Consider the following 18,086-nt stretch of genomic DNA (forward strand, 5'->3'; position numbering starts at 1 on the left):
TATATATATATATATATATATATATATATATATATATATATATATATATATATATATATATATATATATATATATATATATAGAGAGAGAGAGAGAGAGAGAGAGAGAGAGAGATTGATCTATTATATCTCCATTTTCCTGAGATACATGATATTGGAGAAATATATAGTTGTACAGAACACGGGAGATATATCAGCATGGTCAATCAGTACATAAATCGATTCCGCAACATGTTTATAATAAGATTTACATAAATGCATGGCAGATGTCACTGAGTCAGTCTAACCATGATACACGTAGTTTCTGGTCCAATGTATGAAGGTCACAAGATGATGTGCAACAATACTTCACAGGTCAACTAAGATATTATGACACTGAATTTACTCTTATGGGCGTGTTAAATTATTTATCAACATGGCACTTGGGTTAGAAACAAAATGTAAACAGGAAATATCACTGTATGACTAATGGAAACAAAATGTAAACAGGGAATATCACTGTATGACTAATGGAAACAAAATGTAAACAGGGAATATCACTATGACTAATGGAAACAAAATGTAAACAGGAAATATCACTGTATGACTAATGGAAACAAAATGTAAACAGGGAATATCACTGTATGACTAATGGAAACAAAATGTAAACAGGAAATATCACTGTATGACTAATGGAAACAAAATGTAAACAGGGAATATCACTGTATGACTAATGGAAACAAAATGTAAACCGGGAACATCACTATGTAATAATAATGAGGACTTTGTATAGCGCTTAATCTTTAGAAGCTCTAAGCGCTTTACAACTTTAGACAACACCTATAAGATAAGAAACATAATAATATTATTACAAAAACAAACAACAAACAACATGAAATTAGAAAAACATTAAAAAAAATAAAAAACATGCTGAGAATATTTCAGGTAGGAAACATTATTAGGTCTTTAAGTTTGCTCCTGCTGTCGAAATAGGTGAGTTTTGAGAGCCCTCTTGAATGTGATCACTGTGTCTTTGTGTCTAAGTTCAGTGGGCAATTCATTCCACGTTGCTGGGCCCTGGTATGCAAAAGAACACTGTCCATATGACTTTGTTTTCATACTTGGAATAATGAGTATACGATTGTCAAAAGAGGAGCGTAAGTATCTAGCTGGTATGTACACATGAGTGAGGTCAGATAGGTATGTTGGACTAGAGTCCGACAGTGAAATGTAGCACAGAAAACAAATTTTGTGTTTGATTCTGGATCGAATGGATAGCCAATACAGAGCAGCGGGTAGGTGTGCTCTGATCGTGGTAATCTAAGTATGATCCGAGCAGCTGTGTTTTGAATGAACACACAAGTGTTTTAGTGGCATCAACTGAAAGATATTTGCGAATTGAGCTGATGCGTCTCAGCTCAAGATATGCAGCCTTGCATATGTTCATGACATGTTGGTGCAATGTGAGAGTACTGTCCAGAGTAACACCTATGACTAACGGAATCAAAATGTAAACAAGCAATATCACTGTATGACTAATGGAAACAAAATGTAAACAGGGAACATCACTATATGACTAATGGAATCAAAATGTAAACAGGGAATATCACTGTATGACTAATGCAGATTTCTGTGGCCATATACATTTTGTCATAATGTTATTTTGGAACTTCCTGTGTTTGAATCCAGTGTGGGTTTTTATATAGGCATTGCAGAACTTCCTGTATTTGAATCTAGTGTGGATTTTTATATAGGCCTTGTAGAACTTCTGTGTTTGAATCCAGGGTTGATTTTTAATATAGGCCTTGTAGGACTTCATGTGTTTTGAATCCAGTGCTGATATTTATATGGGCTTTGTAGAACTTCCTGTGTTTGAATCCTGTGTGGATTTTTATATAGGCCTTGTGAGAACTTCCTGTGTTTGAATCCAGTGTGGATTTTTATATACTCCAGGCTGCAAGTGCGAATTACTGATTGATAAAGACGCTTTCTTATAGAAAACCCTTCCACTTAAATTTTAATACTCAGTTCTGCTACTAGGTACTGGACTGGAGCAATTTATTGCACATAACATATCGACAAGAGGGATCACATAGTTTGAAAGTATTCAGGGATACCTTTGCTTTAAGTCTCCAGTAAATCTACATATTTAGTGATTCCCGTATCTTGCAATTAATTTCTTCAATGATTGTACATTTTCAAATATACAAATGTAAGACTTAAGTACGAGCTAACTGCCCGTCTGTCGGTGTTGTGTCTTTCTGTCTATTATATATGTCCAACTGGTCAATTTCAAGATATATAAGAGAATGCCTCCATGACTCTTACTACACAAGATTCCAATGAAGAGGCAGCATCTATGGTGTGCTTCAGATTTATTGCGCAATAACGGGGTAATTTACCTTGACATGCTATCTTATAATATTGTAGCATTCATGTTGAAAATAATATTTAAGCAGTTTGAATATCAATATAGCTGTTGTACAATATTATTTTGTGTATAAATGTATTTGTCAATTTTCCTTTTTATTTAAATAGACACAGTAAACATATGCAATCAATCTTTATGTAATAAAACCTAGATGAAATTATAGTATCATAATTATCACAATTCCTCAACAATTTATGTTGAATTGATATGTTCCTTATGAATATTGTTGTAACCAGTAGATGTGTACTTTGAAATTATCTTTTAACACTTTTATAGCACGAAATATTAAAGGTAGCCATGAAGCATCTCTTGTTCTTGTCTCTGTCTATTCTTGTATTTCTCAGTAAAGAATATATTATAAATATCTCTCATTCAAGTTTATAGTCCTCATACTCACACTTTTGTAGAAAAAGAGATATCCATTTAATACCGTATGTGTCTGTGTTTGAAATATAGCAAACACTTCTACATAAGAGGGAACATTGGACATGTATATTAAAATATATAGCGCAAGATAACAAAGCTTATTCGATTTTATCTCGAATTTGGTTTTTTCTTGATGTATGTATGTATGCATACATACACACATACATACACACACGCATACATACATATATACATACATACATACATACACGCATACATACATACACACACACACATACATACATACATACATACATACATACATACATACACACATACACACATACATACATACATACGTACGTACGTACGTACGTACGTACGTACGTACATACATACATACATACATAACAGGTCTAAGTGCCATAAGGAATGTGTGGCCCATGGGTATAAATACATACAGGTCTGGGGGTCCGAGTGGCCGAGTGGTCTAACGCGCTTACTGTTCCTGATCACTGCCATCACACTTCTGTCTGCGTGGGTTCGAGCCTTGGGCTCGACTAATATGGGTACGTGAGAAAACTTGCCATTAGCTTCACGTGGGTAAGAGGTTCTTCCGCGGGTTTTCCCGGTGTTTTCCTCCACCAGTCATACTGGCCGTCATGTATAGCCTGTCTTGGGCTGAAAAATAACGTCTACTTTTTACTAAACGACAATGGTGCCGAGCTGACGTCCAAGATGGCCACCACAGCAGCGATAGGGAATTTTCTTTTCATTGAAACACCTCCTAAACGGAAAGTTTTATTAATATGGGTTTTTACCCAAAGATTTTTTTTTTATGAATTCAACTTGGTCCTAATTATAAATGCTGCTGATCTGTGATCTAAAATCTTTGCTACAGTGACCGGCTTGAAAATTTTGTTGTCACTGCTTCTGAAAGCATGATTATACCGTAATTGGGTTTTCGCTTGGAAACTTCTTATAAATGTTATGTTGATCTTAAATTAAAGTGCTGCTGATCTGATGTCCAATAAGTGGCCACCTTGAAAGTATTGTTCGTGTTACTCCTCTTAAAGGGAAATTGATTTTGACATGGGATTTTGGTCAGGATAGTTTTTACGGCTTCTACTTGGTCCTAAATAAAAGTGCTTAACTTCCAATATTGTCATCAGGGTGGCTATCTTGAAATTACTATATCATTCTGCAATGGGTTTTTCGTCAGAAAGGTTCTTACGTTGTATCCTTGGTCCTAAATGAAATTGACTAACCCTTAATACGGCCATCTTGGAGGCTATCTTGAAAGTATTATCTCTTCTCCCAAACGGAATGCTTTATGATCTATCAACATGAGGTGTTCACCATTCGACGTCTTATGAAACCTAGTTGGTCCTAAATGAAACAGGTGTCAGTTGTACATCCAATATGACTGATATTATGGCCGTTGTGAACATTTTCTTGTTACTACTCCACCTGAATGGATAATCATTATGACATTGGCTTTTGACCAAAGTAATTCTAATGATGATTGCTTTGTCCTTGATGAAAATGGTGTTCATCTGACCTACAATATGTCCACCACAGAATATAAATCGAAAATCTTGTTATTGCTGAAACAACTGTCAGATATGGTTTCAACACTCAGCAGTTAAAAGGAAGAAATGGTTTTATATCGAATTCCTGGACATCTGGTTTCGCTCAAAAGGGCAGCAGTTCCTTCAAAGTACCCTTGTTAAATTCTAAAAACATTGATATTATATCAAGCCTTATACTCTGCTGTAGGTTAGTTGCAGATGTTTATGCTACAAAATAAAACCTATCAATAAAGGCCAAGAAAGGGACCCAGAGAAACTTGTTACATTAAAGTGACCTTTATCTGCAGTATGAATTATAACTTAGTATCAAAATACGGGTTGTATACATTCTGGAGGCTGTTGTATAGAGACGATGGCTACAGGAGATCGACATCAAATATTCCATGTACTTTCTATGTTTCCAAGTCTTGCCCACATGACGGGGCTCTACAGGGGCCTATCGTGTCCAAGGCATCATCGAAGAAGACTGAGTTGTCCGACCTTATATCTGAAGGACGACAATCACCAAGACATCGATGACGTCTTCCTACTCGACAAACACTAGCCTTGTTACGTTTGAAGGAAATGTGAAGCTAGAACAGCCAGGTATTTTACAATCACACTGTTCATTTGAAATATTTTCAGCTGGCCCCTTGTCGTGTGTATGCAATATGTGGTCGGAGATATTTTCGAGTGGATCATCAGGAAGATACAACGCCATGTGTAGACGACTACTTTTATGAAGTAGATGTAGCAAAACATCGATAAATGTTCCATACATGGCTCTTTCGCAGTATATAGATTCAGTTTAAGTTAATCAAATGTTCTTGACTTCAAAGAATAGTACATATCACCATATCAGTTGAGAAAATTTAAATTTCTTGTTTCATGACAGTTGTTTGAAAGTTATTTAAATATTTACACACCCTAAATATATTTCTACGAGATATTGGATACGCAGATATACTGCCAGTTACGCTCTCACTTTTCTGACTTTCTCCTGTTGTGAAAAACTGATTCCATTAGCTTGTTTAAAATATGGAAAAATGATAATGATACACTCATGCAGGTTGTTTTCTATCTCGAAACGACGGTCAGAGAATATGGTGGCGCATGGCTCTAATTTTTCGGGGAGGCCCATTTATGCCAGAAAACAAATTGGACTGGCAGACTTACTTATCCATCTGGGAATATTCAAACCAATACTGTACCTAGAACGTATTGCACGGATACTATCTGAATGCTGTTTGGCTGTTAAATAGCTTTTGTTAGAGACCTCTCAGTAAAGATATTTGGAAACCCAGTTAAAGCCTATGACACAATTTACTGAATGACTTTCCTGCAAGAAAACATCACCATTGATTTAATTAAGAATGTTATACAGCTCTCAAATAGGGTTGAAATCTGTCCCTCAATTACACGTAAACTAATATCTACTTAAACAGCAGACATAAACGCATGCGTGTTAATACAGCTAATATGTCATCAGCAAGTGTCAGTGTTCTTCTAATCTGAGTAGAATGAGATCCTGAGGAAATGTTGCTTTCGTGCTTATATTTTTCATCCGTACACGGCTCAAAAACCGGAATGAAAGACATTTAGAGAGTGCAAACGGGAATGACGAAAATGAATCGCGTTTTTAACTATGAGTTGAAAACAAGTCGGTTAGGAATATATATATATATATATATATATATATATATATATATATATATATATATATATATATATATATATATATATATATATAGATATATATATATATATAAATAGAGAGAGAGAGAGAGAGAGAGAGAGAGAGAGCTGTCTCTTGAGATACCGATTGAACTTCCTTCAGCTTTTGACTGTTCGCATAAAAGCGAAAGGGCTCAATTTACAATTTGGTATTATTTATAATTTTCTATGACAACTCCAGACTTTATGATTTTGTGTAATGATTTTGCCTATTCTACGCAATGACACAAACAATGATAAACAACTGTCATCAAATTTAACATAAACGGGACAATATTCCATTAACTCATACCCGAAGTCAAGCGTCATTATTTTCGGGTGACTGAAGTGGTTGCTATAGCTATTCCACCGATTCACCAGCATTTAGCACACGGGTATTATTATTAAAGCTGGATCAACCTTGTCATTATATAAGGATAATTAGTTGTATCGTTCGTATGTCCGTCGTGTCCGATGATGACGCTCGTTGTGCTTCCCAGGGTGACTGTGCATGTGGCTTCTGAGTCATAAGATGGACGCATACAGAATTTACAGGGTGGGCATGGGAAGTCTGTAGACGTGATAGTCTGGGATGCTGCTGTTGTGCAGTTCTTCTCTCATGGCTGTGATGAGTGGGCGTTGGTCATATTCCACTTGTTCGACAGCCTTTGCGCCAGATAGACAGTGATATATAAATCCCTGTTATAGCGTGTTCCTTATGGATTGACAATCATTTCTATTACATATGTATAACCCGTATTATAATATTCCTTCCGTGTAGACAATCAGTTCTATTACATATGTATAACCCGTATTATAGCATTCCTTCCCTGTAAACAATCAGTTCTATTACATATGTATAACCTGTATTATAGTGTTCCTTCCGTGTAGACAATGAGTTCTATTACATATGTATAACCCGTATTATAATATTCATTCCTTGGAGACAATCAGTTCTAGTACATACGTATAATCCGTATTATAATATTCCTTCCGTGTAGACAAGCAGTTCTATTACATATGTATAACCCGTATTATAGTATTCCTTCCTTGGAGACAATGAGTTTTATTACATATGTTGAAGCAGACTGTAATGAGGTTTCTTAGCTAAACTCCTATTTTGTATTAGGACGAAAGCATGATTACCCCCACCAAGGTCCCCCCGTTAGTCTAACCAAATGCGAAAACAACTTTGTTGATGCTACAAAATCTACTTCATTTTTGATTACCGAGCTCTATGACCTATCACTGAAGCATCATCGTCTTTGCACAAAGTAGAGGTGGCTAAGTAATGCCCATTATAGTCTACAACTGCGGTTTTTACTTGAATCGGGATAAATCTATATTTATATTTCACACAAAATCACTATACCTAACATTCACACAAAATTCCAATCCACTATTAATAACTCGCTGTGATTTGCAAGTCAAACGTCTGACTGATAAAATGAATGCGCTATTAATAACTCGTTGGGATTTTACAAAGTCAGTAGTAACATTTATCACAACAGACGCTCTAAAGAGCTCTATGTCTGTGTTTCGTGTAGTTATATATCTCAGTTGTATATGTGTATCTGTAAGAGCTCGGTGGACGAAGTAGTAAGGTGGACGAAGTGGTAAGGTGTACAGACAAACATTGGATCGACATGTGGAGACGACTTTGTGAAAAACGCAACATTATCAAACACGACATCGTTTGATGCTATATTGTGTTATCAACGTTGACCCTTCTGTTATTTTGTGTACGCATGGCTGACTTGTAGATGAAGGCATTCCAAAAACATCCAAGGTTGCAAACTGCTCTACAATTTATTTTGTACCTTTTTCATCTAGTTTTATGGACGAAGGAAGGGCACCATTGCAAATGAATGGGATTGCCTCTACGTCATCTATCAATCAAGCAGCATTTTAGTGACATGACAGACTTGTAATCTAACTGCCATTGTTTAACAGATTATATCTTTGGCATGATCATTCCTGTTTATTCCACCAGATCACTTGCATATCGTATTGACCCACTCTGTAGCTTGATCTGGATGGACCGTGACATAAGGTCTAGCTTCCAGTTATCTTCTCTCTCTGCTCTTATGAAGTTAAAAAGGATCTTTACCATCATCATATATGTTGTCCAGAAGATGTTGTTATCCTGGTTTAACGATGATCAAACTTTTCCAAGAAGCTACATACATGCTTCTGTCGTAAGAAACTATCAAATGCAATCACTTTGTCTCTTGCATTATCGCTATATCCCCAATTATTTGCACAGACTTCTTCATCTCTATCTTCTATTATTTGCGGTTACTTCTTAACCTTTATCACATACTATTTCGCAGACTGCTTCATCTACTGGATTTATGAATGTCACCATCTCATTCAGGGCAGTGTTGTTGTTTTCACTAAGCTAGTCTTCGAACATATGCTGCCCAATGTGCCAAAGTACCTCACAGGTAAGTATATGCCCTCTTGCAGCCCTGTAGTAGTCTTTGCCATCCATAATGGTTTCACATGTATTAGGTCCCACAAACTCAGCTTCAGTAGTTATATCATCTAAACTAGAACTTTCAACATGTTGGCCCATCGCTTTCAGAAAAGCAATGCAGACATGTAACCCCTATACGGAATATAACATTTCCATATTTCTTTGGTGTTAGCCCACACCAACTCCTTACCTTGGCTGCAAAGCGGTTGATCTGTTGTAAAAAAAGAATACGTTTGCTCAGCATGTTTTCTTATGGACTCAAAATTGTTAGTTAATGTGGTCAATGTATCATACTCATCTGCAAGAGTTTGGAAAATTACTAACATTTTGGGCAGTTGTCATAAGCAGAGTAGCCGAGTTAATTACCTCATTATATGTACTGTTATGTATATTTGATTTAATTTATATCAGACTTAATTGTTTGCAAGTTTTAAAATCTTTTTATTTTGTTATTTCATTATATATCAAAATAATGTAGTTCTGTTTACTAGGAACTAGATACTTTTTCTAGTTTGACATTGACTTTCCATTTTTGAAAAAACAAGGCTGACCTGGTTCCCGAACTTAATTCAAAATTAGTAACAGTCACGTCAACAAGTTTTTTAAATTTTGTTTTTATTGTGGGAATAATAAGGCTGAGATCAAGGCTGCATTGGTTACGTGACCCTCGACTTAAATAGTTTTTGGTGAAGTAAGCAACTTGTTAAAATTGTTATTCTTAGAGTAAAATGATTGGTTTTTGTCAGGGCCATGTTGAGAGTACGTGATTTAAACATGATCACGTGACTCTCATACGGATACTCATTCTACGTCTCAAAATTACTGTATAACCATTGTTTTAGAGAAATAATCTCAGTCGGGCCTCTAAACACTGAGACATAAAGGTGTTTCTTTTGTTGTGTCATTTTGGGAATTACATTTTAATGTTTATTTGAATTATTTGGATTCTAAAAGATTAATTCGTTTCTCTGGAAATATTTTGAGTGCTCATGCAGAATTCTTGAACAAAGAAGTTTCATTAATTTCTTGTGTTTCTACAAGGTACTATAGACTTCAACACAGTACAGGATATAGCATATGTCATCGCCTTCCATCTTTGATTCTTCATCGGGACTTGAACTTAAAATCATTAGAACATTTTATTATTAGGACTTCTAAAATTTTATTCGTGGAATATTCTTGGATTATTTTTGGATTTGATTCTTAAAACCATAAGTAATTATATTTTTTTCTCATTTGTACAGTATTTTTCCAGGAAAAAAATAATAATTAAATACACTTTTCAAAGCTTGTTGTTTTCACTCTTTCTTGTGTTACTCTTTATTCGAGCTTGAACACGTAACAGTACCCACAAAGACTGAACAAGTTAATTGTCTCATTGTATGTACCACACCAAGATTAACCGAGTTAATTATATCATCATATGTACCCCACGTAAATTAACTTAGCTAATTACATCATTATATGTACATCACAAAGATTAACTGAGTTAATTACCTCATTATATGTACCTCACAAAGACTAACTGAGCTAATTACCTCGTTATATTTACCCCACAAAAATGAACCTATCTTATTACATCATTACATGTACCTCACAAAAATTTACCAAGTTAATTGCCTCATTATATCTACCTCACAAAGAATAACCTAGCTAATTACCTCATTATATGTACCCCACAAAGATCAACCGAGGTAATTACCTCATTATATGTACCCCACAAAGATTAACTGAGCTAATTACCTCATTATATGTACCCCACAAAGATTAGCCGAGTTAATTACCTCATTATATGTACCTAACAAAGATTAACTAAGTTAATTACCTCATTATATGTACCCCATAAAGATCAACCGAGTTAATTACCTCATTATATGTACCCCACAAAGATTAACCTAGTTATTACCTCATTATATGTACTCCGCAAAGCTTAACCGAGTTAAGTACCTTATTATATGTACCTTACAAATATTAACCGAGTTATTTACCTCATTATATGTACCTCACAAAGATTAACCGAGTTAATTGCCTCATTATATGTATCCCACAGGACCTCGCCATACGTCCACTTCGTCACGAGCAATTGTACACTTTATTGCCAAACGTTGAACTCATATTAATGGGATGTCGTCGATAGATTGTGAGGATTTTGCTTCAAGATGTTTATTCACATATAATTCCCTTAACTTTTGATGCTTCTCATAATACTTTTACATGAATTAATATGAAACTTAGACAATTCATTCATGTTACACTCACCAGACACCAATGACCTTAGGGTCAAGGTCACAATCATATAATTGTGAACTAAGGCTTGAGTAAATTTGCTTCTATTTCTAAACCTTTCATGGATTTTATTCATACCTGCAATGAATCATCATGAAACTATGGCAAGTAATTCTGGAAAATGCGTGGTGCTCCTTTGATCATGGGTTAAAAGGCCAAAGTCAATCATAGAACCTTTGCATTAGGGTTTTGATTAAAGTATATCAGTTTCCTTTTCTACAGTTTTTGATTGATTTTATTCACACTTGAAATGAATCATTTATAAAACTTGACTATTCACTCTGCAACACATTCTCTCAACCTTTTGTTCTTGACTTCGGGGTCAGATGTTTTAAAACAATTCATCGACCATGGGCTTGAGATGCAGGCCCTGACCCTTTTGTTATCATATGGACCACTCCCTGACTCAACAAGGTAAATGTACACTAACTTGTGATTGAATGGGATATTTTGTACACGACCTTCATATACAGGTAACCGCGAGACAGAAGTTCCGCAGAAGTTTTAAAATATCTCTTAACTATCGTACGACGCTCACTGAAACAATCGAATCCTATTGTAAATAAACTTTTCCTGTAGTAAATATTTTATTTCATTATCATAATTTGTCACACAAAAACTGATTGTCATCACTAAACTGAAAATATTTGCAATTGCAAGTTTGAAGTTTTGAGTTAACTTCATATTATAGTTAGTGAGATAACTTAAAGACTTAATAACGTCTTAAATTTCTTTTTTAAAAGAGCAAGAAAACAATGAAATCCCAACGGATTTGTCCGTCACTGGTGACACACTCGGGCTTATTTGGGTTTCACTTGCAACTTGCATGTCAAGCGATTATGAAGCTGTTGATTTTATCGTTAATATCCTGGTGCTTCCGTTTCCTGTTTATTAGGAATCAATTTGAATAAATGTAATACAGTCATAAGTATATGTCTCATTCGGATACGTTGTACAAAGGACATCGACAGACCCTAGCCAGAAAATAAGGCAGATGCTTCGGTATTGAGTTTTGACTTACAGAAATGGATATAACTTTTCGATTTCCACTAATGCTAGGTAAGTCTATCCCTTAGGCTCATGGTCAAAATAAAAAATATGCACGTATTTATTTCTCTGTATTTAATCGGTTTTAGAGTGAAAAACTTTATCAGTTAATTTGATTACTTAATTAATCACTCTGCATACAGTGAAAATATTTCCTAAAACGTAGGTGATGTTGCATATCAGTGGAAAATATGTAGTACAAATTGCAATAATTTAGTTTAGCACAATAACAAATTATTGGTTGTTTATGAAAGTCCTGACACCCACTGTATGGTGGCGGTTAAATTGACAGACTCTTTCTCTCTCTCTCTCTCTCTCTCTCTCTCTCTCTCTCTCTCTCTCTCTCTCTCTCTCTCTCTCTCTGTGTTGGGGAGGACGATTTACATGTTTTAAAGGATTAGGAATCAAAAACGTATCTCACGGTATCAGACTTTCAATTGGCCCTACTTTTCATCGCTTTTTCACTTCGTTTCCAAATTTAATATTCTTTTCTTCAAATCAAATCCACTACCGTTTTTAAATATCTAATTGCTTTTGACATATAAATTCGCTTGGTTTCGGAAATGGCTTTAAGTGAGGTGATAGATCGCTCCGCCTACCGAATCACGTGACACGACAACCTGCTAACCTCCGACAAGCATTCAGTATTTGGCCAAGAAAAATATTTCAATTTCATTGATGTGTTTGTGAAAAATGATTTGTATTATTCTTAAAAAAAATTGCCAAGTTGCATAAATTATACTGCAGTAGACAATATTTCTATTTCAATTTCATATAGTAATAACCTACGTGTTTTATTTCAGTAAATCATGAGAATCAATTTGAAAGCGGCTAGAGAACATATTGATATTAAAGGAAATTCACTTTGGAAAATGTTAATGCATTTAGCATGCAGTCTTATCTTATTAATATTAGCTGATTTATGCTTATGCTGCATTTGAGGTAAATGAATGAAAAATATTTAACAAAAAAAGTAAACAGTTACTGTTGTACATAATAATTTTAAAGTTCTGATCTGTTGGTGAGATAAAATTTTGATTAGTGAGGTTTGTTGACGTAAACGTGTAAATACATACTTAATATATCAAAATATTTATATCTGAAACCATTGTTTTTGTATTTCTTTATTATGAATTACACTTTTCATCCTCCACCCAGCTCAATGGCTGAAAATAAAGAATCACTCAAGTGTCTGTAAAATCGAGACAACAAAGCATTAATTTTGAGACACAAGAGCGTTAAAGAGTTCAATTTTAAACTTTAAAATAGTGTAATCTGAGAACTACATACAACAAAGCCCAAAATTAGGGGATTTTCAACCCAAAGTTTGTACACGTTCACTTTTACATATTTTTTTTCCTTTTCTGCCTTCTTATTGTTCGCTTCAAAATATCGAGGAGACATGCTTTTCTAACTGTTTTAATACCAAAGTCATTGTGTAATTGCCACCAATTGTGTCCTTGTTCAGCTGATCGTGCTGTAATTGCCACCAAATGTGTCCTTGTTCCGCTGAGCATGCGGGCTACCACTAGCTTTATCCATCTAAGGAGTAAATCTAACCCATCCATTTAGACAATATGGAAATAAACCGTCAGAACAACAAAAGTCCCATTGGCTCTTTTGCATCATTATCGACGAAAAATCGACGAACCGTTGCAACTTTTACTTACGATAAACAATTTATTATCGCGACAGTCTACTTGTTAGAGGAAAATGGCAGACGTAAACGATGGCTGGACGCGTGTCTAATTTACAGTCGCTGATTGGGTGACCAAACAGTGGTGATTGGTCGATTATCTTAGGCCCTGTCATTTTAATTTCACAGAGTAAAACCAACAAGTTTCACAATGTCATCTCGAGTGCAGGATTTTATTTAGCATCCTGCCCAGGAAGGAATAGTGTCTTTAAAGAAGGATAAGTTGCTGGATCTTGCCAAACATGATTTTATTTCAGACGTAAAAGCAGCGTTGCAAAAACAGAAAATAAAAAATATTTTGTACAATATTTGCTGAAAAAGAATATTGTTTGAAACACGTGCTTTGGGTTTAGCTAATAAGTCTCTTTCTCTGGCATTGAAATGAAGTTAAAGAACCGCAGTTAAAAAAATAAAATAGAAAAATTGGATTAAGAAAATTTCAGTTTCAGAAAGAAGTGACCAAAATAAAACATCAGAAACAGGAACGAGAAAGATAAATCCAAATTAAGAAAGACGAAGGAGAAACAGAAGAGAGGTAATTTCAAAAGCAAAGGAGAGAGAGAGAGAGAGAGAGAGAGAGACGAAGTCAAATAGATAGGAAAGGGAGAGGCAGAAAGAAAAAGAAGAGAAGGAAATACATATACAGAGAGAAAGAAAAGAGAAGAGACACAACTGGCAGGTATAAAGCACCCCAAGTTTAGGTTTTGATGTTACCAAAATATTAGGTTAGTACCCACTGTTAATGAAACAGACTTGGGACAATATTCTCTTTATTTTGAGAAAATTGCTGAAGATACAAAATAGCCAAGAGAGCATTGGACTTTATTATTCCAAAATGTACTTTTTGGCAAAGCTCGTGAAATCTATACTTCACTGTCAGTACAACAAAGTGTTAATTACGACGTAGGTAAGGAACGTATCGTGAAGGGTAATGGGTTGGTGCCCTAGGCATATCGACCAAGGTTTATGAATTGTAATAAAGAAACTGGGGAAACTTCTCTGGAATTTGCTACGGAAAAAGAACAAATAGCCTACTTAATAAATGGTGTTCAGCCAAGAAAGTTGATAAAGAATATAATAGCCTTCGACAACTCATATTAGTCGCAGTTCAAGGATTACATACATGGTGATGTGATCAAAACATATCTTGATGAGACAAGGTAGAAATATTCGAAGATGCTGCTCGTACAGCTGACGACTATTTCTTGACTCACAAAGTTCCATTTCTCAATAAGTTTTCCTCTCAGCAGGGTTTGATAAGAAACCATCTTAATCTCATGCAATATAAATAAGTTAGAGAAGTATGTTGATTGAGACAGCCAGGTTAATCATTCAGTAAATTTAGTTGTACTGGTCATGCACTTTGAGGATTTAAACGAAATTGCAATTGGACTGTAGTGACTGGTTTAACCAGTCATCGGACATCGGAAATATTAAAGTATCTGATCCGTTAACTTGCAAAGAGAATTACATTATTTATTTTAGCTTTATATACGTTGTTGATTTCGCTTCTTTCTGTTACTTAATTTAAGACCGTAGAGTCGTAACAATATGTTCTAGCCTTCATATAGTTTGTTTTGATCTCTCGGTGTTTTCGTTTCAATCTTTTAAGCAGTAGTTATATAACAACTTATTCTCTACCATTATACATTTGATAGTCTTGTTCATCTATTCCCTTCATAGTTTGTAAAGTGTGTCAACCTTCTGTTAACTGCAGTTTTAGGTAAGGGTTGGCTACCACAATGTTGAACTTGTTTATACCTGGAAAAATAATTCTTGTTGGATTGGAGTGAGCAGAGAAGGGATAAGAACTATGATTGGTTTAGCTAGTAAATCCCATGATTTTGTTTTAATATTCTGTCTTTATTTTCCTCATTTTCCCCAACTGTTTCGCAATTGACTTCATTAGCAGTATGGATGGTGATGGGGTCACCGGGGCTACTATTTGTTTTTTTTGTAGCTCTCTTTGCTCGTGGCAGACTGCAACAAGAAAGTGGGATAAGCCGTAAAAACATTTTTATACCGGGCAGTCAATTGACCTCATTAGCAGCATGGATGATGATGGGGTCACCTGGGCTACTAATTGTTTTTGTAACTTTCTTTGCGCGTGGCAGACTGCAACAAGTAAGTGGGATGAGCCGTAAAAACATTTTTATACCGGGCATACCCCCAGGACTCACTAGAAGTCTGACTCGTGTGCGCCCAAGCGTAGCAAAACAATAAAGGCTTCGTAATCAGTCAAAGTGAAATTAATTAGAAAATTACAATCTAAATAACTATGGTTGGAATAGCATGTGTAAGCGGCTTCATATGGGGAAGACATCACAGTACGTTTAACAATGCGTCGGAAAGTAATGTTGGATAAATGCTGACAGTGTGTGTGATGTGATTTTGATTTTTAACGTAGCTTTAACAATTTTTCAGTCATATCGCTACGATGTCTGCAATGTGGCAGTTTATGGTGATGTCTAGCACTGGGGCATCATGCCGCAGACATGTAGCATGATGTCCCACCCAGTCACATTATCCTGACACCAGGCCGACCAGTCCTAACACTAACCTCTTAATGCTAAAAGCCAAGCGAGGCAGCTGTTAGCACCATTTTTGTAAGTCTTTGGTATGACTTGCCCGGGGATCGAACCCACGACCTCCCGAATCCGAGGCGGATGCTCTAACCACTAGGCACCGGAGCGGTTAAATGCTGACAGAATCAGAAAGTGTGGAGGTTCTATTCCATTTGAAGTGTGTCACGTTGGTGTTCGTGGAACAATACAGTAATGTATCCTTCATGTAGGCCGATCACGATGATCGTCCTTCTGGTATGAGCGTTCCAAGCTAGACGCGGCTAATAAATATTCAGAAAAGTCATGCTAGAAATATCAGACCATGTGTATATAATACCACTATCATTACTCGATGAGTGAATACTCAATGAACTACAACGAAAATACATCTGCGCAGTATTCGACGATATCAGTAAGAAGAAAATGGAACTTGGAAATAATCATTCATGAAAAAAGGTACATGACAACATTACTGACGATGTGACGCAACATCGAAATGTTATGGCAGTGCTGTCCAACCCGCGAACCGCGGGCCGATTTTAAATGGCCCGCCAGAGCTCTAGCAGCTATATAGTCGTTGCTTTTCAGTTTTCTGCTGCGGCCTTCGGCTTCAAGAAAAGCATTTTTCAGTGGCCCATGGTGTCAAAAAGGTTTGACAGCACTGTGTTATGGGATTACCCTGCTGTTGATTCCAGACAACTTACCGTTGATCGTATTTATAATCAACAAGGTCATCGTCGTAGTAACCTCATCCTGACGTGTCTTGAGTGTAACCGACGTTGAGGATCGAAGCGTCTTTTGTGTTGGCACTCTGGGATAGCACATTGGGTGATTGCGACATTGTTGCTGCATACTTCCGCCGTGGACGTAAATGTGTATCTTCTTGCGTCCCTTCTGTCGCAATTCCACGAGTGGATTCTGGGGCTTCATCACAATAAATCTCCAGCGCATTGATGCAAAGCGTCACATGTGAAATTTTTTAAGGTCAAACTCCACATAGGATCAGTAGTTCTTGTTCTACCTTCTTGTTGTCCAGGTGTTTATAGATATCTCACCACAGCTCGCATGGTGCCTCCCAATATTGGTTAATTGTTACTGGCTGTGACAGGATTGTTAACTTGCCATACTGGTGTTTTTTATATTTTTAATAAAGCCACGGCGGATTTCATCGCGATCACAAGTGTAACTTCATTGTTCAACACGACTACCACTGCAGCAAGTTTTCCTGCCCATTCTCGTGAATGTGCGTTTCGTCGTATCAACATTTCCTGCGCATGTCCGAATAATCGTTTCGAAAGTGTACGGTTCAATCGTTCAGCGATTATTTGATCGTGATGAATGCCAGCATTCTCCTGGCGAATTTTAATTCCGTTATGTTTCATGAGCGCGGTTACTTCTCTGAGAAATTCTCGGTCTGGATCAACCTTTAGCAGATATGGACAACTTAATGGTCCATCAGAGTATATGAGCCTGAATGCGTCTGGGACGTCTGTGACCGTTTTCGATGTCAACCGTTCAGCTTCCTTGTATCATCTGGCTATATAGACGACTGGCAACGCGCATATGTATTTGCCGTCCTGTGGCAGAAACTAAATATTAGCCTGGTGAACATCGTTGGGTGCTCAGACGTCAAACCGCCCACGTGGATTTTTTTGATGCCGGGAAATAAATCTGCCATAATGCTTGTCGCGTCAACCAATAAGCGGCAACAATTTTTATGAATGTGAGCTGCAGTCTCTAATTTGCTGATGGCTGCATTGCCTTTCCAATAACTTTTTGGAACGTATTCAATCGATTCCATTGTTAGAGTCCAAGGACTCCAAATGCTAGTATTCCAAATGCTAGCATTTCAGTGTTCACACTACAATATTTATTAACACCCTGATTCACTGCCTCCTACCGCTAACTTTGCCCGCATTGTGGTTGATAGTAAAATTTGTGCAAGATAGTGTCGC

General features: G+C 36.2%; 1 protein-coding gene across 1 annotated transcript in view; it reads left to right on the plus strand.

Annotated features, from left to right (window-relative positions):
- The first annotated feature begins 11,773 nt into the window (after nt 1–11,773).
- The window catches only part of LOC149781887 (uncharacterized), a 53,147-nt gene continuing 46,834 nt past the window's right edge, over nt 11,774–18,086 (plus strand). The window contains exon 1 of the mRNA XM_089936079.1: nt 11,774–11,883. Within this exon, the coding sequence (XP_089792205.1) occupies nt 11,850–11,883 (34 nt within the window). The 5' untranslated portion in view covers nt 11,774–11,849. The remainder of the gene's footprint in view (nt 11,884–18,086) is intronic.

The sequence above is a fragment of the Sinohyriopsis cumingii genome, chromosome 15 (assembly GCF_028554795.1).
Source record: "Sinohyriopsis cumingii isolate HCF-2022 chromosome 15, ASM2855479v2, whole genome shotgun sequence".
Lineage (NCBI taxonomy): Eukaryota > Metazoa > Mollusca > Bivalvia > Unionida > Unionidae > Sinohyriopsis > Sinohyriopsis cumingii.